Genomic DNA, 20,235 nt, shown 5'->3' on the forward strand with positions numbered 1-20,235 from the left:
TTAGCCACTGATGGCTACCTTGTTGCTTAATAAAAGTTGGTAGGAATCAAAGTTTCCAAACATTTTATGGCAATTTTGTGTCAGTGGACCATGTGGGAAGAATCATTTTTCATTTTTCACAGTGTCAGATAAGAATATCAAGAGCATAACACAAAGTAGACAAATGTTGGCTGTATATGTTAGTGGAATTCTGCTGCATATTTATGTGTGACTAAGATCAAATTTGTGACCACTTCAATCACAGTTTGGACCTGTGATAAGGATGTAATCTTGTACTTTAGACAGTTTCTCTAAATATCTGCAGACTGGTATGCCAGATATTCTCTTAAATGCTTGTGTTTACAAATGTACAAAGCCCTTTAAACTTTATTGACAGCTATCAACAGTGAGACAGACAAAAGCTGACAGATGCTTGTTAAAAAAATTGTGAAATCTATTCTTTTACATTAAATTTATCCAGAGGAAGAAGCTATAATCTCCTTCTCATGCATCATTTGAACAACCCAGATATGATGCAATGTCTCAGTATTAATCAGTGGAAACTGTTAAACTAACTTTAAAGTCTGCATGTTTTGGACACAGCCATACGATGAGACATGTCTAGGATAACAGACTTTGTTATGATTCATAATTATGATGTTGTTCATAATTATAGCTGGTATTTTTTAATCTACATTCAATTGAAATTAGTATAAAGTGCAAACTAAAGACATTTGGGTGTACTTATACACATACACAACATACACTTCTAGAGAAAAAGATGAATACATTTATGGCCACGTAGCATATAAAGTCCTTGGCAGAAGATGCTCAATAAATTGTCTAGCTTGACCATAGGGAGGGTTATTTATTGGGCTCCATTCATGTCACTCTGGCAACTGTTCCTGGCAGTCTGTCAGAGCATGACAGATTATGTAAGTTTTGAATCAGCCTCTCTGTATGACACATACCACAAAGATGGAAAACTTAAGTCGCTGTGCTCTATAGATCCTTGGCAACTACATGTTTGGCTTAATAGTGTCGTGGGCCATTAGGATAGTATAACTGCTCATATGATACCAAAACTCATGATTGCTCTGCAAAGATTCAGGTATGAATCATCATATCAAAACAGTGAAGTTGACCTGACTGTTACTGGAAATGGTGCACTTTTATGGAAGACAATTAGCTTGTAAATGTGTTTCTTATTACACCAAACACCAACACTGACAAATGATGGTGTCTTTTAATACCGAGAAATGTAAATTCAGATGTTCACAGTTAAGTGAGAGAAATTTGAACCCTGACCAAAAAACAAATCTCATGAAGTGTCATGAGTCTTTACGAGATGTAAAGCCTGTTCTCATGGAAAGGCAACACATCACAGTGGATTTTAGAGTGGAAATGAAAGTAGGCCTTCTGGGCTGGAAAGTGAGTTTTTAAAAGGTACAAATCTTTGTGCCTGAGGCTTGTCTCACAAAACAAGTTTGACATTGTTGGGCTAACACTGGTGATACCTGGAACCAAAAAGCAGGTTATTAACTGGCTCTGTTAATGCAGAATTTTTCCAACCCAGCTACATGCATTCACATTGATAGGATTAATAACAAAAAGGCACTTACATTCAACATAAACAGATGAAATCCTGATATGTTTCTTGCTTGTTCCTTGTTAACTAATCATATGTTTTGATCAAACTAATAAACTATTGATCAGCAATACACAATATAGATGATACATTTCAGTTACAACTACACTGATTACTAGCTATTTACTAGCTATTTGTTAGAAGCCATAGCTACAATATGAAGTAAAGTTGTCATTGTGAAATAAATATATAAATGAAACAACTATGAAATGTAATTTTGTCATATTTATTACTTATTATACTATATCATACTCATAACTGTCATAACAAACTCTTTAGTTTGTGAGTAATAATCCAAGCTCACAACCTAGCCTAGCAAGTTAGTCGGCTATAGCATTAGCAGCCTTATTAAGCTAAATAAAGGAGGAGGTTTAGTTACTGTTTCTATGTATTGTGTTTAATTACAGTGGCAGCCTCTAGGTGCTTGATTTAGAATTATTTTGGCATTCATTGTTGTTGCTCTAGCTAACAGGAGCTAACTGGCTAAATTTGATAGCAGCTGTTTGGCTGCTGCAGAGAGGCAGGGGCGTGTGATTGGCTGAGAGGTGAAGGGCTGGAACAACACCGCTGTTGTGAAAAATGACTATATGATACAATTAAATTAACTGTGTCACTATGAAACTTGACATTAGGCAATAAAAGTTGAAGTTTTAATTATTTCACATATTTTTGGTTCATTTTAATATTTTACACTATTTTATTCATATTTATTTAGGGGTATTCAACCTCACTGCTAGATGCCACTAAATCCTGCACACTGCACCTTTAATAGAGGCATCAAACCTAAAATAGTGTCGGATATATTCACAGGAAGACAGACAATTAAGCAATAGTGGAGGCTGCTGTGAAAGTTTTTGTGTTTTTTTTTATTATGTGAGAAGGATCCTGTTTACATGACTAACTCAAGATATTACTTAATCCACATATGCTTTTAATTTTATGTAATTATCTAAATTAGAGCTAAATTTGAATTTTTATTTATTTTACACTATTTTATTCATATAAACACTTCAGGTTCCCATGAAAACACTACAAACATTTATTATATCTCTGATGATATCATGGTAAGCAAATAAGTGGTACTGGTCCACTGGACATAATTATAATACTAAATAGACAATAAAAATGTAAATATTTGACTGTAATTTATTTCAGTTAAAAGTAAGAACCCAGAATTAGAAATAAACAGTGAGTCATTAGTATTGATCAGCTATTCTCAAACAATGCTCAAACTCCTGCAAATGCTTTTTGTTCATTTTGTGTGACAGGATAATGAAAATAATGCTTAATACATCTCTGATCAAATAATTAGTATCTGTAACATATTAGTTTTGGAAGTCACCCTGTCAAGTCACAAGATGTGTTATATTTTTACAATCATAAAAAGTGAAGAAAAGCTTCCCTGACCTGGAAGTGTCACTCAGAACTCAGTAGTAGGATACTGATTCATGTTTGCTTCAGTATGAGTTAACTGCACAGTGCTTTACTGCTTGGGTACATAATGTTCAATCATGCTCCCATCTTATGTGGATGATGGCAGATTTCATTTTATCTTGGCCAAATCTATACATGATGGCGCCGCAGTGGAAACTCATTTGAGACTGACACACAGCCGCTGTGCCAGGAACATGTCAGTTCCTTGGAGTCAATGTTGCATCCAGATGACGAGTTATTTTCACACAGCTGTATCCAAGGCATTCACAATACATACTGGGCCAGATAGTTCTTCTGGTATGCTTACATGATTGATGTGGGCAAATTAAAAACAGACTGTAACCCTCCCTGAACTTCTACATTTGTAGGTCAGATGAGGTTTACTTGTATACTAAGTCAATAACATCTCACTATTCATTGTACTTTTCTATAGTCAAATGTAAACTGCCAACATTTTGGAGTTTGATCACAAAATTGAAATTATTCATTTGCATCAAATATACCTGAACAGTTCAGGAAAATATAACAATAAAAGCTTTTTTAAAACCTCTTTTTCAAGTGTGCTGGCACAAAAGACAAAAGAACTTTAACTGTTCCAACCTCATTTTAAGGCTGGACACTAAAGAAGAGCTGCAGTTAGCCCCTCTTCTCTTTTCTATAAATCATACCCTAATATGGAAACAACTGGAACTTATAACCTAGTATATTAATTTGTGTATTTAATTGAGTATCAACTCTGTGTTATGAAAGAGTTTTTTTTTAGTCTGTTGTGTTACTCTGGTCCTTGCTCTGCTATTGCTGTCTGTTTGGTGATACAGAAACGGATGCTGGATGCAGTTCTCTTATAAAATTTCAAATGCTAATTTAATTTTCTAGCATTTAAAGAAAAAAAGGTGTTTTGCACAAAGGCTACAGCCTGATTCAATTTTGAAGGCTGAGTAAAGCATAAAGGACATCCAACAAATTCCAAACAACAAAAGCCTGACAGATAACTACTGCAAAAGCACACTCAGCATTAAGATATGTGAATTTACTGCTTGCATGGTTTCACTTAAAGATGAGCAGACAGCTGCCTGTTGTTGATAGTGATGAACAGTGGAAACCGCCATGCCAAGTCAAGTGAAATTTGAATCTGTTGTTGGTGATATCAGTAGTCTCATAAATGACTTAATAATTGATTGGGAGATCACTGCTGAGTACAGTGTGGAAAATCCGAAACCAAATGGAAAAGCAATAGGATCCTTCAACAGATGTTTTCTCAATTCTCAGACAATGTTGTAAATGTGTAAAATATTGCCCGTTGCTCGTCTGACTGCAGATTGTATTCACTTTCTCTGTAGCAAGATTTGCATGTTACTCTAGGAGTTTACTTAAATTAAGTTATTTAGTTTCTGCTTGTAAATCTAATGTGACCGATGCAGTCTCAGGCTAAACATATATAAGAAAACAACAAAGATATATATGTTATTAAAAATGATTTACTAAAATGATTGTAGAGACTTCATTCCCAGCCAACCTTGCACATACAAAAAGAATACTTAATACCATCTCTATATATATTATATTGCTATACTGTATATACACTCAGTATGTATGCAGTCATTTGCAACATGACCCTCACCGGAAAATACAGTAAATTCCCCCAGAAAAAGAGAAATGCCTTCTTATTAAACCTTTACTGGAGATATGATGCCTCTTTTTCCGTCTTTACACAGTTGCACAACATCTATAACATAAGCTGAATTTGATTTATTTTTACCATGATGTAAGAAAAATATGGTGTGCAGATTTATTTATACTTACATAACAACAAATTGAGCTACTAATACACTGCATATTGTCCTGATATGCATTCAGTAATTAAGCCTGTCAGCTTATAATGTCTCCATATGTTTCAGTCAGGTGCTCACACCAATAAAGGAACATATTAGTGGACTTTGTGTTTGATTGGCAAGCTGATTGCTTCTTCGTCACCAGGTATTATTTTGAGGCCACTGACTGGGTGAAAAGACAGAATGCTTCACTTAAGATGTCTTTTGAAATATTACTGAATAAAGCAATATGTAAATGGCAACAGGATGATAATTAGTATGATAATGACACTTCAAACACTTCTGCTGGTTCCCCATTTCATGTAGTGGTGAAGCAGCTGCTTGCCTCAACAAAGCCTCAAAGTTTTTGAACACTGTATAATTTTTTTGTGAAATTACAGATAAACAAAAAATTAATTTTTGACATATTGCCATGTTGGTGTTTTTGTATTTTGAGTTTGTCATTGGGAAGTTGCTGAGATTTTTACCTATTTCTTTCCATTCAAGACGCTATAAACTCTGCAAAGAAGAATTTTGCACATGAGCTGAAACAAGAGAAGGGCTGGACCTCACCCAAATATCTGCACACAACAGGTCACGCAATGTCCCTGCAACCGCAGGGCAGATATTTCAATTTTCTGCATTACAAACATCAGCTTAAATATGATGTATACAGTCTTCTGATAAACAACACAGAGCAACACATTCAATGTTGTTAGTTTTATAATACCCACTATCAATATAATTATAGTTACTGATCTTAAAGTTAAAATGAATGAATGAGTTATTTTCACATGATGCAACTTATATACTGTAAGTCATTAGTCTTTTAAATGTATTTTATGTAAGTTTATTCACCATGTAGAGATACATAGATTCCAAGAAAAACTGAAAAAGAGAGCACTTTTTACACATCAAACCCAGTTTATTTCATATTTTAAATTTCCTCTTGAACCTTAAGTGGACTGCCAGGCTCCCTTTTAAACATTAGGTATAATGACTAGGCCATTGAAAAGGATGATACAGGAATCTTAGAGTCTAATTTAAAGACCATGTACTTGGAAAAACTGGGAAAACCAAAATGCAGACATAATAGTTAGATCTGATATTTGGTACTTAAGACTTTAGACTCTCTCTGAACTCTCTTTTCTAAACCAATGTTGATTACTTGACTACTTACTTACAAATTACTCCAAACCACCATCATCAGATGCCCTTTTCAAATTGGCATATTTATATCAAAGAATGCACTTTATTGGAAAATCTTTGGAAAATAGAAAGCCTGCAACTGGATACATTTTTCCAAGTGATACACACAAAGACAAAAAGCCCTAAACAACTAACAGCCAAAGAAAATAAACAATTTAACAGTTAAAGTCTGGAAACACATCATTATTTTTTTTCAATCTTAATCATGCTGAGATCCTCCCAAACAGCTATTAAATCTTCTTGTTTAACCATAACCCCTAGCAAAGAAAGCACAGAAAAGTTTAGAATTTAAATGTTTTAATTGCTACTCTAATGGCTTGGATTTAAAAGATTTGATTGCTACCCTGACTTGCTCCATGTCTTTAAAGTCATGCAAAAATGTTCATTTGAACTCTGTTTACAGTACATATGCTGAAGAAAGACTCTTCGCAGACATTGCACACTCATTAGATATACATTCAAAGCACCATTCAATTGTTTATGAGAATAGTTTTATTTTTGTCAGTTATACCTATTACAGTATATTTGAAATCACTGTCATTTTAAATGTATCCCCTGTATTAAAACACCAGTTTCAACCTCTGGGTTCGGTGTCTCTCTGCTTTTACGTTGATATTCTCATCCGTCCATGCTCAGTCTCTTCCCCTTCTCCTGTTGCCAGCTGGTAAAAAAAGGAAAAGGATAAAACCAGTCAGCCAACTCATGTGGAATAGATTTTCATTTGAATGTAGAATATGTAGGTTGCTGTTCTATAGGCAGCAACGCTTACATATTCTATAAGCTCTGACTTCAGCGTTTCCCACATGGAAACACCAAGCTCAGCATAGTGGGGAATGATGATAATAAGTTCTCCCCCTAGAGGAACATAGACTCAGAGCATACAGGTGGGTGATGAGGTGGAGGTGAAAGGATCTTATGAAATGCTAAATGAGCAGCAGCTGCAGTGGCGTGAGCACCAAGAGTCAGCATAGCTTTCCGGTGAGCAGTGTGGCAGCAGGCATGGTAGCAAAAGAATGTACACAGAATGGTGGACTTAAAGAAACAGTTTGACATTTTGGGAAGTACTTATTAGTTTTCTTGCCAAGAGTTATACCAGAAGATTAATATCATTTTGGTAGATATGAATGCAGCCTTAATCCACTTCTCCGCACCTCTAAAGCTCAACGTTTTATATCTAATTTGTTTAATATGTACATAAATCGAGGTGTAATTTGTGAGCTTTAGATTTTGTTAGCTTTGGACAAAGCCAGGCTAGCTGTTTCCCCATGTCCAGTCTTTGTGCTAAGCTGACCAGCTGCTGGCAGTAGCTTCATATTTACCATGCAGACATGAGAATGGTATCAATCTCCTCTTCTAAATCCCAGCAAGAAAGCAAGTACACACATATATTGCATACTGTAGTAGTGAGAAGAGTATGCCATGAGAGTGTAGCAGCAGATTCGAAATAACCGCCTGAACTAGTTTGCAGGCTATCCTGCATTTATTCTAAATGCAGGATTTTTCAGACTGACTGCCTTATTTCTTTACCCAAATTTCTTCGTGAAGCGGTTCTTCTTGAACTGCCTGCTATAATGGCAAACAAACATATTTATCACACATTATTTATGAATCATTCTTTCCCCGTCACTGAGATGTACAAATTGATAAAACTCACCTTGGATCATTTTGGTAAGACTGTCAGCATCAAAATTAGGGTTCGTTTCAATGGTGCCAATTTCTGAAAGGTCAACTCCTTAAGGAAAAAGAAAATATCCTTGACATGAAACTGGAATATTTTGTACAGAGATGCATTGTTCTGTTCTGTAATCAAATTGTACGAGCCAATGCAATGTCAGACACAAGAAGAGGGTTGTCCACAACCATTATGTTTACATTGTATGACATATTTTTTTATGTCTATTTGATCATCCATCATCATCTAGCTATTGTCTTTAATTATCTAAGTGGAATAACTTGTCTATACACTATAAATTTGTGAGAACAAGTAGGAAATAAGGGAGCCCACACATTTTCCTATAAATCCAACCCAATTTACCAATAGAAGGTTGATGTACAGAGGAGTGAGCAACAAATTGATCATTATAATTACACAAACTAGGAAAATAAGCCTACATGCTTAAAATAAGTGGAATTGTTTGTTTCACTGACCTTCCAGGGCTATGTTGTTGGTGCCGGTACTGACTGAGTACTGAGGGCCTGGAAAAGACAGCATTTATCAGTTCTCGAGATAATAAGTGATACAAGGCTATTGACATGTTGATTCAAGTAAAGAAAAAAAAAACATTTACCTGAAACTATCCTGGTGACTTTGGTGATGGGAGGTTCAGCTTCAATGACCCTGGTCACCTTGGTGATGGTGGGCTCAGTTTCAATGACTCTAGTAACCTTGGTGATGGTGGGCTCCTCTTGGACATACCTTGTCACTTTGGTCACATCAGAAAGTATAAAAGCAAAGAAGACAAGTTTCACTACATCAGAATAACAGCCAGCACAGCATTGCCCCTCAACACAGAGAACTTTCCATTTGCATGGATGGATCATGACAAATGGACCTTTCACTGGATCAGAAAGGTTGCTATGACAAAAATGTGATTCCCAATCAAATGATTTCTGCCATCTAGTCATTAAACTTCTGCAAAATTGTTTAAACTGTGATTTTAAGTTTTGATCCATTTTATTGCCGACTGGTACTATACAAGAATTAGCCACCCAGATAGCATACAGAAGTGGGCCACTTCAGACAATGATGCCGCACTGCTGGTCTTCTTCTGGCTTGGACAAAATGGATGTGAGCTTGAAATGGCCCACATGTAAAATAGCAAATATGGCCCAAATATCCCAAATCGAATGTGGGCCTTGTTTGGTAAAGATGCAGTGCTCTCGGGTATGTGTATTTTGGATGTGGGCCGGTCCTAGTTTACGTTTTTTCTTAGTTGACATATGGCATTGCTATGGCTTGCTTGTAGCCCAGATCTAGAAAACAGGAGCAAACCGCCCAAGTCCATCATTCCACGTGGTATATGGGCCGGATGAAAGTGCTGAAAGTGTCAGGGGTGGGGATCTGGGCCACTGCAATTTTGCTATCTGGGCAGTGACAGAAAGGAGAATCTCTTTTCTTCTCTCTGATGAATGCTACTTTAGCTGTCACGCTATGCATATGTGTGCATGTACTTGCATGTGTGTGTGCAATTATCTGGATTACCAAAAAGTGTTAGCGATTTATTTAGCACATGTTTCAACTCAACAGCCAGTAGCCTACCTTTTTCCCCCTATTTTGTGCATTTCATTCACCAAATACTATATATATATCTATCTGTCAGACTTGATCAGGAATCACATGATGATGATACTCAGTCATCATTAGTGTATCTTCCTGAACGATTAAAGTGAAAATCCTCTCTAATGACAATGGGGGATACTGTGTAATGCCATTAATATCAGTGAAGAATGCCTCTCAGGAGATTTCAAGTACTGTATTGCTACTTACCCATAAATGTGAGGGGAATTTCCTGATATCTGAATCCTGAAATGTACTGGAAAAAAGCAGATTATAGCAGATTACACATTAACAAAATAGTGTACAGTATGGTCATAGTACCTATACATATACGTGTATGTTGCAGAACAGAGCCTGCATTTTTTAATCTGTGGGAAAAGTTCATGATTTGACTGTTGAATTCAGTCTAGGGTGAAACAACATGCAATAGCACCCTTAAAAAAACACTGGCTTAATGCTTTGCATAAATGGTTTTCAAGCAGGTTCTTGTCTTGCACGTTATGCTGAGTGACATAATATGTATTTTGGCAGCCATAGAATAAAATTTTTGAAACAACACCTTAATTTGCATGTAAGTGATGAGCTTCTTCAATAGTGTGAGGAGATCCGTGCTTCCAACAGGGATATCTGGAAGAAAGTGAAGGGCGTTAACTACGTGTTTGACCTTTACAAAAGTAATAAAAATAGTTCACAGACCACATCTTGTCAGATTTACAAAAAGAAAGGCGTATTAACAAAGTTGACCGGGTGAAAATTATACCTCCAGGATACAAGACTTGGTTGACAAAGTGAATGACTCCATTTGTGGCCATGATGTCAGATTCAGGGACTTGGACAGAATTCACTAGCACAGTGTTGTTTGCCTGAGGGAGACAGTTAAAACAATTACAGACAAGAAAAAAATGCAAAATAAAGGTGGGGCTTGAATGAACTTGTATTTTAATATATGAGCTATGCTAGCAAGATATAAACTTGGTTATACAGTTACTAATGTTAATAGCTTGCTGAGGTCAAAAGAGTTTCAGAAGTTTTTAACAGAAGATTGCAATTTTATTAGATAATAGTGAGTGACACTATCATAAAAGATAATTTCACTGAATGATTAAAATACATTGTCAATACCTTTATACTCAAAGATAACAAATGTGTTAAGTTTGAATTGCTCCATGTATAAAGTTTATTGACTTAAGATAAAAGATGTTGAATCTTGCTGCACTACTTACAGACATCACTTTGAGGTTGCTGCCCTGGAGAGATTTAAGAAGGTTTGTAACCCCAGACTCCAAACCACCGCCAATGAAAATACCATTATTGATGTGATACAGAAGGATGGTTCTGAGGGCATTTATGTCACCTGAAAAACCCCCCAAAAAACAGCAAACATAAACTGTCATGTATTTATTTTCTGGAATTTTGAACTTGCAACCTACTGTAAATGCTTGTAGGCACATTAAAGTCACAGTGTGTAGAAATTAGCAGCATCTAGTGGAACAGCCTTGGCGGAAATGGAATATAATATTCATAAGTATGTTTAAATTAGTGTATATTCACCTGAAAATAAGAATCATTGTGTTTTTGTTACCTTAGAATGAGCCCTTTATATCTACAGGGAGCAGGTCCTCGGAGCCCGCCATGTTGCATCGCCATGTTTCTACAGTAGCCCAGAATGGACAAACCAAACACTGGCTCTAGAGAGGGCCTTTCACATTTTTTGCGAGTTTCACAGCCACCATAGGTTCCTTCTTTCAGTTATTCAGTTTGTTGCAATCTGCAACCTCACCACTAGATGCCACTAAATCCTACACGCTACACCTTTAAAAGATGAAGGGAATCTGAGGGACCTACTCTTCAAAAACTCCAAATCACGGTCGCTCAAAGAAGCAAAAGCCTGATCGCTTGGGGCAAACAGAGTAAATTCTCCCTCTTGTTTCAGCAGGTCTGTCAAGCCAGCAGTTTCTATCAAAGACAAAAAGACCCTGCAGAGAAGAAAACAGTAACTTGGCTGTTACAGAAACCGCTGAGGGCCGACATATTACAACAACAGCACTTTCTCCTCCCCATATGTGCCATATGGATTTAATGGAAAGATACAGAAAGATGTGGTTTGAGTATTATGCTGCATTTTAATACCATAGGCCACTTTCCCTAGCCTTGGTCTATACTTACTTGAACCCTCCATTTTCTGTCAGAATCTCATACATAGTTTTTTCCGCCGGTTTCAACAGAGTCCTCATGAGATGAAGGGCCCCATTGCTTCCTTCTTTGCTGCCTCTTATCAGACAGGAATTCTCAATGCACACAGCCTGCAGAAATAGTCCACAAGTTAAAGGCAAGAGGATTAATGTTATGTCTCAAAGACATGAAGATTAATGGCCAAATGACAGGGGTGATGCATATAGTGTGTGGTCAGTGGCTTCCAGCCAAAATTTTTGGGAACAGTTTCAGAGAAAAAGACGCACTGTGCGATAGATGAAGACCCTCAGAAACTTTCCACCAATGGTCTCCAGCTGCTGGCCATTGTACAACTCTCCCAGGACAACCTTATTCTTCAAGATGTGGTTCTCCAGGATAATCCCAAGCAAACTCTGATCCATGGACATCACTTCATCTTTAATGGAAAGAAAAGGTTTTACATTTCTCATTAAAATATTAAACATACTAACAACATTGTTCATTTCAGCTTTAGCAACAGACATTTTCCTTATTTTGGCCACAATGTCCCATAAGCAGCAGCTGCAACACCAACCATAAGCGAAGACATGTTTGCAATCAGTAATTTACTGCACAGTTCTGTAGTCTGGTTGCAAATAAGTTGCAGTTTGAATATAAAGTTCCTTCTACATCCAGTTGTTGCTGTTTTGTGCATTCCTTACACCCATTTAAAATCATATAATTAGAGGGATAAAATGATTCTGCCTGGATTCATTGTACATCCTTGTTTGAGAAACAAAACATCTCTGCTCCATTTGGGTCAAATGCAGGAATGTGCTCTGGGGGAGTAGGTCTTTTGTCAAACATGGCATAAAGCTTCTACAGTCCCCCCAATAAATCAGTAATTTCCCTGTAGCTCCGTAAACGTGCAAAGATCTGTTCACTTATGATACAGCACACAAGTGGAAATAAAAAATATTTCCCTTTATTGTAGACTGTGACTAAGTGTGAAGCAGCCAGGGTTCATATTTGGCCACCTGAGGAGAGGAAAGCAGGGAAATTCATGATGTAATGAGCAGTATGTGACTCACCATTGAAGGCAGCATTGACGGGAGCCAGCAAAGTGTACTCAGCGTCTGGTCTCATGGTAGCAGAAAGGCCCAGCTCAGACACCAAGTCGGCAAAGGTTGACTGGGAACTTCCCAGCAGTTCCATCACCTGCTTAGCTTAAAAGGCAGAGGAAATCCTGACACCATTAAAATCTGGATTACACAAAAACATCAAAACACACATAATAACTGTGTTTATGTAGTAAACCATAATAAGCTTAATACAAGAGGAAAAGGGGAGATGGGACTCTAACCTGAGTCTGGCATGAGCACTTGGTCAATAAGGTGGATGACTCCATTGGTGGTGACAATGTCCTTCTTGAGCACCATCTTAATGCCGTTGACTGTTAAACTGTCACCATCACAGCCAATCTCAATGTTGTTGCCCTCCAGGGTCTCATAAGAGCTGCCAGCCATGATGGCCTCAGAGCACTGGACTGAGTTCAGGAGGTGGAAATTCAGAAGAGCTGAAAAAATGAGACAAAGTCAAAATTAATGTGGGGCTTATATGTATATATAGATTTATATCTGAATGCAGAGTAGGTCAGCCCATGCAGAGTTGGCTGCATGGGCTGTTTTACACTGTTTCTCAAGTTACAGTGCAGCTGAGGAGGTAAAGCCCTGGGAACCTGAAGACCCTTTAGATCCCTTCGGTCCTTGAGTAAGAAGCACTTGTGATTTCTTCACAGTTCTGTTTAACTTTGTGTGAAATGGTCTGATCTCACATCATGGGGCAAGCTTCAGGCTAACAAAAAGTTTTGGGTTGTTGCCAATCTGACCAGCATGCTCAATGAAGCAGCTGTTTCCTGTGTCTCTAAAATCCTTGCAAATGTTTGAGGAAAGTAAGAATAACTACAGTATACAGATTCTGCCCTACTCACAACATTTATAACTGTAAAAATGAGATTGTCAAATAATGTGTTGCATTGTTTGACTTTCCACCGACAATTTCATGCATGATTTGAAATTGGAGACCTATTTTTATTACTCTGCCACACAGCTTTGTTATGTACAGCTTGCCAAATGTGTGTAAGTTCCAGATCCACTGTACAGACTATTGTGGCTTCATCTGTTTCAAATTGAAAGAAGTTGAACATGTGAAAAAAGAAAAGTCTCTTTATGGGTAACTTAGTCTGGCAAACATGCTGTCTGGGAACCATTGCATTTCTTTTCCGGTACCTTCATCATTAAATATAAATATGGCCCTAGTTTGCCACAGTTAACATTACGCCCCATGCAGTGTCGACTGCAATGTTAAAAATGGCCTTGAGTAATCTTTGCCATCAAGCATTGACAAAAGGTGACAGACCACTGAGAATAAAAATCTGGTTTACCTTTGAGGACTTCCTTGTCGCTCTGAAGCCTCTCCAGCACATCACTGCCCAGGCTCTCAAAGGCTTCATTGGTGGGGGCAAACAAAGTGAAATGTCCTGGCTCACCCAGCTTGTCCAAGAGTCCAGACTTCTGTGCCACATCCTAGATGGTGATTTCATTGGCAGGATTATATTTAGTGGACTTCAATATACAGTAATATTGATAGAAACATTTGCAGGTGGTCGGTTAAAAGTTATTCAATCACAAATGCAAACTCTGCATGTGTTCCGTAATTCCCTGTACATCCAATGTTAGTTTCAGCCTGTGCTCGTTCAGTTTGTTGATTGATGCGCTTGAAATATTTTTTTTTATCATTGCTCTGCATGCTTGTACTGTATTTAAATAACTTGTTTAATTTTTATTTTCATGCACTATTTTAGGGTGACTATGTAACATCTGTTCAAGAACTATAGATGAAAAATAGCCTTTTTGGCTAACTCACATTTACTGTTTTGTTAATTAATGTGCATTATCCCTGTTAAATGAAAAAGTAAAGGAAACAAATGATTTGCCTTCTTTGCCCTTTTAGATGTCTCACATTGCTGTGAAAACTCCCATGCAACCCAATGTGACCCACCATTGCAGCAGTGTTTGCAATGGCAGTGTTTGTCCTTGAGGTGCTTAAATTGCATTTTATACCCCTATGTGTACTCACACTCAGAGTTGTCAGGTCATCGTCAACCTCGAGGACATCCTGGATGGTGCTTCCGACAGAGCTGATGACACGGTCAATAACATGCACAATACCATTGGTGGCAACCTGGTTGCCATGGATAATCCTGGCACAGTTCACAGTCACCACCTGTACACAACATACCGCCACATTACACAACTGAAATGTGTTTTTACAACTACAAGATGACTGCTGTAGTAACTCCGAATGACAATACTCACCCCATTGGAGTAATGATTAATTTGGAGACCAAGGTCATTGTACATGGAGGTGACTGTCATTCCATTCCTTAAATCTTTGGTCAAGAGGCGTTTGTTGGCCATGTGATAATGCAGAGCATTGTACAGTTCAATGTTGACATTGCTGACCAGTGCACTCCTCACTGTCTGTTAGGTGAGGAAAATAAGATATTAAAACCTTTTCTCACAGATGGAGTGGTTCCACAGCTTTTGTTTTGTCTTTGACTCACCTCATCCACAAGCTCCCAGGCATCATTGCTAGGGGCAAAGAAGGTGTATGATCCAGATCCCTCAATCTCAGGCCTCAGCTTAGAAATGTCAGAGTATTTTTGGGTTGAGGTAGCCTTCACCAGACCCAAGGTGCCATACACATGGTCAATTGGGGCCACTGAGAAAGAAATTTACAACAGACTTCATTACATGTTAGTCTGTCTGTCTGTCTGAAAATAAAAACAAGAAACCTTGAAAACATCTGGGGCTTGAAAAGAAAGACCACATGTGCTGACAATATGTTAGGGCATCCTCTTCTAGTTTATTTGGTGTAATTTCAAAAATAGCATACAGCTGCTCTACATTTGGAGGACATGGCCTCATATAACCTTTATACAGTACATTGACTACTGTGTAGCATTTAACATACTATACCTGCAGGGCAACCACGCATGCCTTCCAGCTTCATGTACCCTGGGCAGCACTCATAAAGCACAGTCCTGCAGGCAAAAGACATAGATCACAATGTAGGTTTTATATAAAATAAGTGGCACATCCTTTGAAAAATTGTTTGCAAGCATCTTTCAACATAACTGTGAGAAAATTGTATTTTATGTGGCTACCATGTTTTGAACTAATCATCATTCAGTGTTGGTCTTGTATATTCACTGTTTCCAGATGTTACTCATTATCTCCTTCATTACAGGAACAGTCCATGTGATCCAACAACTTGGGCCAAAACCTAATGGAAAGGGTGCCGCTAGGATTAGGCTACCATTACAGTAGTAGACTTATATTACCAAGACCTCCCCTTTGAAGCTAAACAATTAGTTTGGGCTCTCCTTGGCATTTGGTTAACCTCAGAGACATTAAGATGTTGGCTTGCAGTGTAATTAGAGGAACATTTGTATGGTTTGATGGTGTGTATGGAAACAGCTGACCTAATCTGAAAAACGACATGATTCAGTTTTCACTCGAATTTTCACAATGTGTTTCTATCACAAACTAAAAAAAAAATTAGAGGATGAAGTTTGATTACTGTTTAGATAAATTATATACAAATGAAAAATATTTATTTCCTGTTAGACAAACATAACAGAAGCTGTTTCTCCTCTCCACTACTGGACACTGTAGCCTGAGGAGGATAGTAAAATACAAAGAGCAGCTGCTAGATATAAACATGACCATACCCCTTGTGTCAGCAGGTTTGAACATGTTGGAACTATAGCATTGTCTCCAGCTTTTGGAAAACCAGACGTGGGGATGTACATTTCACCTCAAATAGCTAACGGGTATGAAACAATAAAAAAGACCCACAGGACATAAAGAACACCACAGATGTACCTATTAGGGGTACCTAATACCACATGTGTCCAGAGTTAGCTGGGGAGTTCATTATTGTAGACTGCCCAGTTTTTATTACAAGAAAGCTCTAACAGAAAAGCTGCTTCTTCTCCCGTTTCAGCTTAACATGTTTAAAATGATGTTTACCACAAAATGCAAGAACATGATCAAGTGCTCGTGTTTTACAAATTACTCAGAAATGACACAGTGTAATAAATAGCATTACACTTGGTTGTGTATGTGAGTGAACTGTGTATGGTAGCCCTGGTTTTACATAACACAAAATCCAGCAAGAAGATGGATGCAATTTATCTGAGGATTGTACTAAAGTTTCTAAGTTCAGCAGTTCCTCTTCATCAGCAGTTTACCAGTGAAATCTGAGTACCAGGAAAGCTTTTGCAGTTCAAAATGTGCAAAAGTGACTGTCAGCACGTTTGGAGATAAATACGTAATAGGATTTACTCATCTGATAACTAAAAGGTGGTACAAATACAGTTGTTGTAATTAGTTGCACTTGGACAAAAAGCTTCATCAGTGAGCTAACAACACTTAAAAAATATTTTTCTTTTTGTTTCAGAAAAAAATCTATTTGGACTTGGAATTCAACACGAGCCTTTATGCATCTGGATATAATGTTTAAGACTGTAGGTGTGTAACATCACACTAATGTACTACAAACAGCAGCAATCTTATGCTGATATTAATTAGTAGTCAAGTAATGACTGAACAATTAAGTGTTTGAGTCGAAAGAGAAGACTTCAAGCACAGACTTGTTTCCTTTACTGTGGTGGGTTGTTCATGGTTGTTATTCACTTCTGATGTCTCAGACAGGGAACAGACGTAGGCTTCTGGGTCATGGCTAACTGAACCTCTTTTACAGTATTTGAATAAAAGTTAAATGGAGTCAGAGGGACTGGGATGAGATCACACAAGCCCTATTGGGGCAGAGTCAGCAAAACCCTCGCTACATTGCTCTCCCACACAGAGGGATTGTCTGGCTATGCATTTGGAAACTTTTGACTTGTCAGCATCTCTATAAAAGAACTGTTCCATTAAGAATCACGATAACTTGGTCAAACATAATATATACTGTATGTGGCTTTATTCCAATTCAACCCATCACTAATGGGCAGTTTGGAAGTTTGGTTGTACAAATTTTTTGGAGATAGAGATGCTCTGGAAGCAGAAATATTCCCTTTTGTTGAATTAAACCTCAGTGGCTGAAGACAAATACTTTGGTTGGTTAAATAAAGTTAAACTGAGTACCAATTGCCACAAACTAAAAAGTGAAATTTAAGTCATATAACAGTTGGTCATCTCAGTCTGCTAGTTAACCTAAATGGTTTTATATGGTCAGGACGGTAACACTCGCCTGTTGCTTCCCCTCTTTACCCCTCTTTATGTTGTATCTTACTACAGCAGTTTTTCCAATTTTGAAATCTAAGTTATAGTCTACCAATTCCACTGAATACAAATTGTCTAGTCCTGATGGGTCTAAATCAGTGTGGGACAAAGACACAGACCTCAAAGGTGTACATGCATGTACTAAACTTTTAAAAATAATAATTAACCTTTTCAGGAAATTTGTCTGCCTTTAAATCAGCTCCACTGAAAGTTAAACTGACTGAAACAATTACCATGAAGTAAACTTTTTTTTATTGCATGTGGACTGCTGGGAAATATCTGGGGTTTGTGGAAAGATGGGGAAGAAAAACGTTAGACAGAGGGAAGATTGGAGGGTCATTTGGGAATATGATCTGTGTCATGATAACTGATGTGTTTAGGAAAAGAACAACACTTTACTTTTTTTTATCTGATGTATATATATGTACGCATCTTTATGCTCCCAAGTGTATATGTTTCCATCTACTTTTTGCATCATCCTGTGCAATAATAAGTTAAACTGCCCTTTAACATATTTGTCCATCATCTAAATCAGAAACTAATTTAATAAAGAGATACATTTCTCTTCAATTCACCAACAAATTTAAGTGGTAAACTTTAAAGTTTAAGCCAATGAGACTAATAACTAAAGAAAAATAATAATTTTGCCTTCGGTGCAGCCTCTATTGTAGCTCTGCCTTCAAGAATATTACATAATGTTACAGGTGTAAATCAGTAAAGGAGACAACTGTGTGAATTCTTGGCCTCAACTATCTTTTGAATGATTCCCATGTTGGAAGAAATGTCAAGCCTCAGACTCCCACTGAAACAGATAACATTCTTTGGCTGTTTCTTACATTGTTGTTTGCCAAATTGAGCGAGCAAAGGGAATGAGCCTATTTAGAGTGCTAAGCATTGTTCAATCATATTGCGAGCATAGAGGGCAAACTGAATGTCAGTGTATGTTTGTGAGTGTGTTAGTGTGCGCATGTGAGAGAGATGGAGAGAAAAAGTCATTGTAAAATAGGCATGGCACTGATCCATGTTTAAATGCAAAAGTGCTGAGACGCCTGGAAGAATAAGAGAAAAAGAGGTTGTCCAAAATGATTGAGCTGAATGCTTTTCCATTCATGAATACGGTCGACATTTTGCAGCCACATCATATCCTGGAATCAGTGGTTCACCACTGTGGCATTCAACGAAGACGAGGCTTCCTAAGCTAACTCACAGTTTATATAATCGAATAGGAAAATCTTAAATACAAAGAGTTTAGGGCTGCATCCATAAATGTGTTTCTCATTTTAAGCGTTAGCTGAGTAAGATAACAGATGTCTGTCTCTATGGAAACATTCATGTTTCCATGAAAACCCTAAAGGAAGAAGTCATGGATGAAGAAGAAGCAGGCACTGAAGAGAAATGCTAACATTCTCAAAATTTAAACAGACGTGACAATCAGGTAAAACTTTAATGTAATTGAATTTGCTTGTAATGCTCTACTTTAAACAGGGGTAACAACTTGGCCTGTTGGAAACATGAAACAAAACTTACGCTTTCTTTCCACAGATGGCCCCTTGGTACCAATTACGACAAGTGCTAAAGTACTTCTTCTTGGTTCCCATGACTTGCTGGAGTGCGCAGACATTGGGTCTAATGAGCATTGAGAGTGGAAAGCAAATTAAGCATTAATCAGCAGGTTAATTTGAGCTTTTTTATGGAAACTCTTTAACAATTCACATGTTAATTATTAAGTGATGAGCAGCCCTGCTGGTTAAGATACCAGACTGTCATATGTGAATAATTATTGGGCAACTACCCCTGCTGCTTCTGAAACAAGACAATCAAATAATGACATCCATGCCTGCTGGATATGAAATAGTTTCTTGTAGATTGGAGTTTTGATTCAATACATGTTAATACTAAATGTAATATTATTCAATAACATTTCATGAAATATATCATTAATGAACATTCAACATTTGTGAAACAATTGTGACTGCAGATTTAGGAGGCAGCAGATTTCATATAAAATGCAAAAGACCAACTGAGAACTACTGATGCTTGTTATGCTCAAGACTCAAACTACTACTGCATGCAAACTGAAATTACATGACATCACAAGGGTGTCAGAAAAAAAAATAAGAATAAAAAATATGAATATGCTTACCCTTCTTTTCTTGCCCTGATGCGACTGTGGGCAAGGATTTTATCATACGCTGAGGAGTCAGCCTTGTCAAAGGTAGAGAGCACAAAGAGTGCAAAGGCAGCTACAAAAAGGAGCTTCATCCCTGGTTTCTAACCTAGCCTTTCCAGACCCAGAGTAGTAGGAGCAGACTCAGAGTGGGAGTTTATATACCACATGTCTCACCCTCCACTCAAGGAGGATGGCAACATTTC

At 37.5% G+C, this 20,235-nt stretch overlaps 1 protein-coding gene across 3 annotated transcripts; it reads right to left on the minus strand.

Moving 5' to 3' along the window:
• Window positions 1–5,778: 5,778 nt before the first annotated feature.
• postnb (periostin, osteoblast specific factor b) lies at window positions 5,779–20,235 on the minus strand. Of its 3 annotated transcripts, none has more exons than XM_042414375.1 (21): window positions 20,006–20,235; window positions 19,390–19,488; window positions 15,550–15,614; window positions 15,135–15,292; window positions 14,887–15,051; window positions 14,648–14,794; window positions 13,953–14,094; window positions 12,873–13,085; window positions 12,601–12,735; window positions 11,818–11,966; window positions 11,525–11,661; window positions 11,204–11,334; window positions 10,582–10,712; window positions 10,119–10,221; window positions 9,918–9,985; window positions 9,569–9,614; window positions 8,370–8,504; window positions 8,230–8,277; window positions 7,736–7,813; window positions 7,609–7,644; window positions 5,779–6,742 (listed from the first exon to the last, which is right to left on the minus strand). In XM_042414375.1, exons 1-21 carry the CDS (start codon window positions 20,122–20,124, stop codon window positions 6,714–6,716), a joined length of 2,334 nt encoding a protein of 777 aa, XP_042270309.1. In that variant the 5' UTR covers window positions 20,125–20,235; the 3' UTR covers window positions 5,779–6,713. The 3 variants fall into 3 exon arrangements, with proteins under 3 accessions (XP_042270309.1, XP_042270307.1, XP_042270310.1); XM_042414373.1 differs by having other exon boundaries at window positions 7,609–7,647; window positions 20,006–20,233; XM_042414376.1 differs by lacking the exon at window positions 7,609–7,644 and having other exon boundaries at window positions 20,006–20,234.

Source organism: Thunnus maccoyii, chromosome 6 (genome assembly GCF_910596095.1).
Source record: "Thunnus maccoyii chromosome 6, fThuMac1.1, whole genome shotgun sequence".
Lineage (NCBI taxonomy): Eukaryota > Metazoa > Chordata > Actinopteri > Scombriformes > Scombridae > Thunnus > Thunnus maccoyii.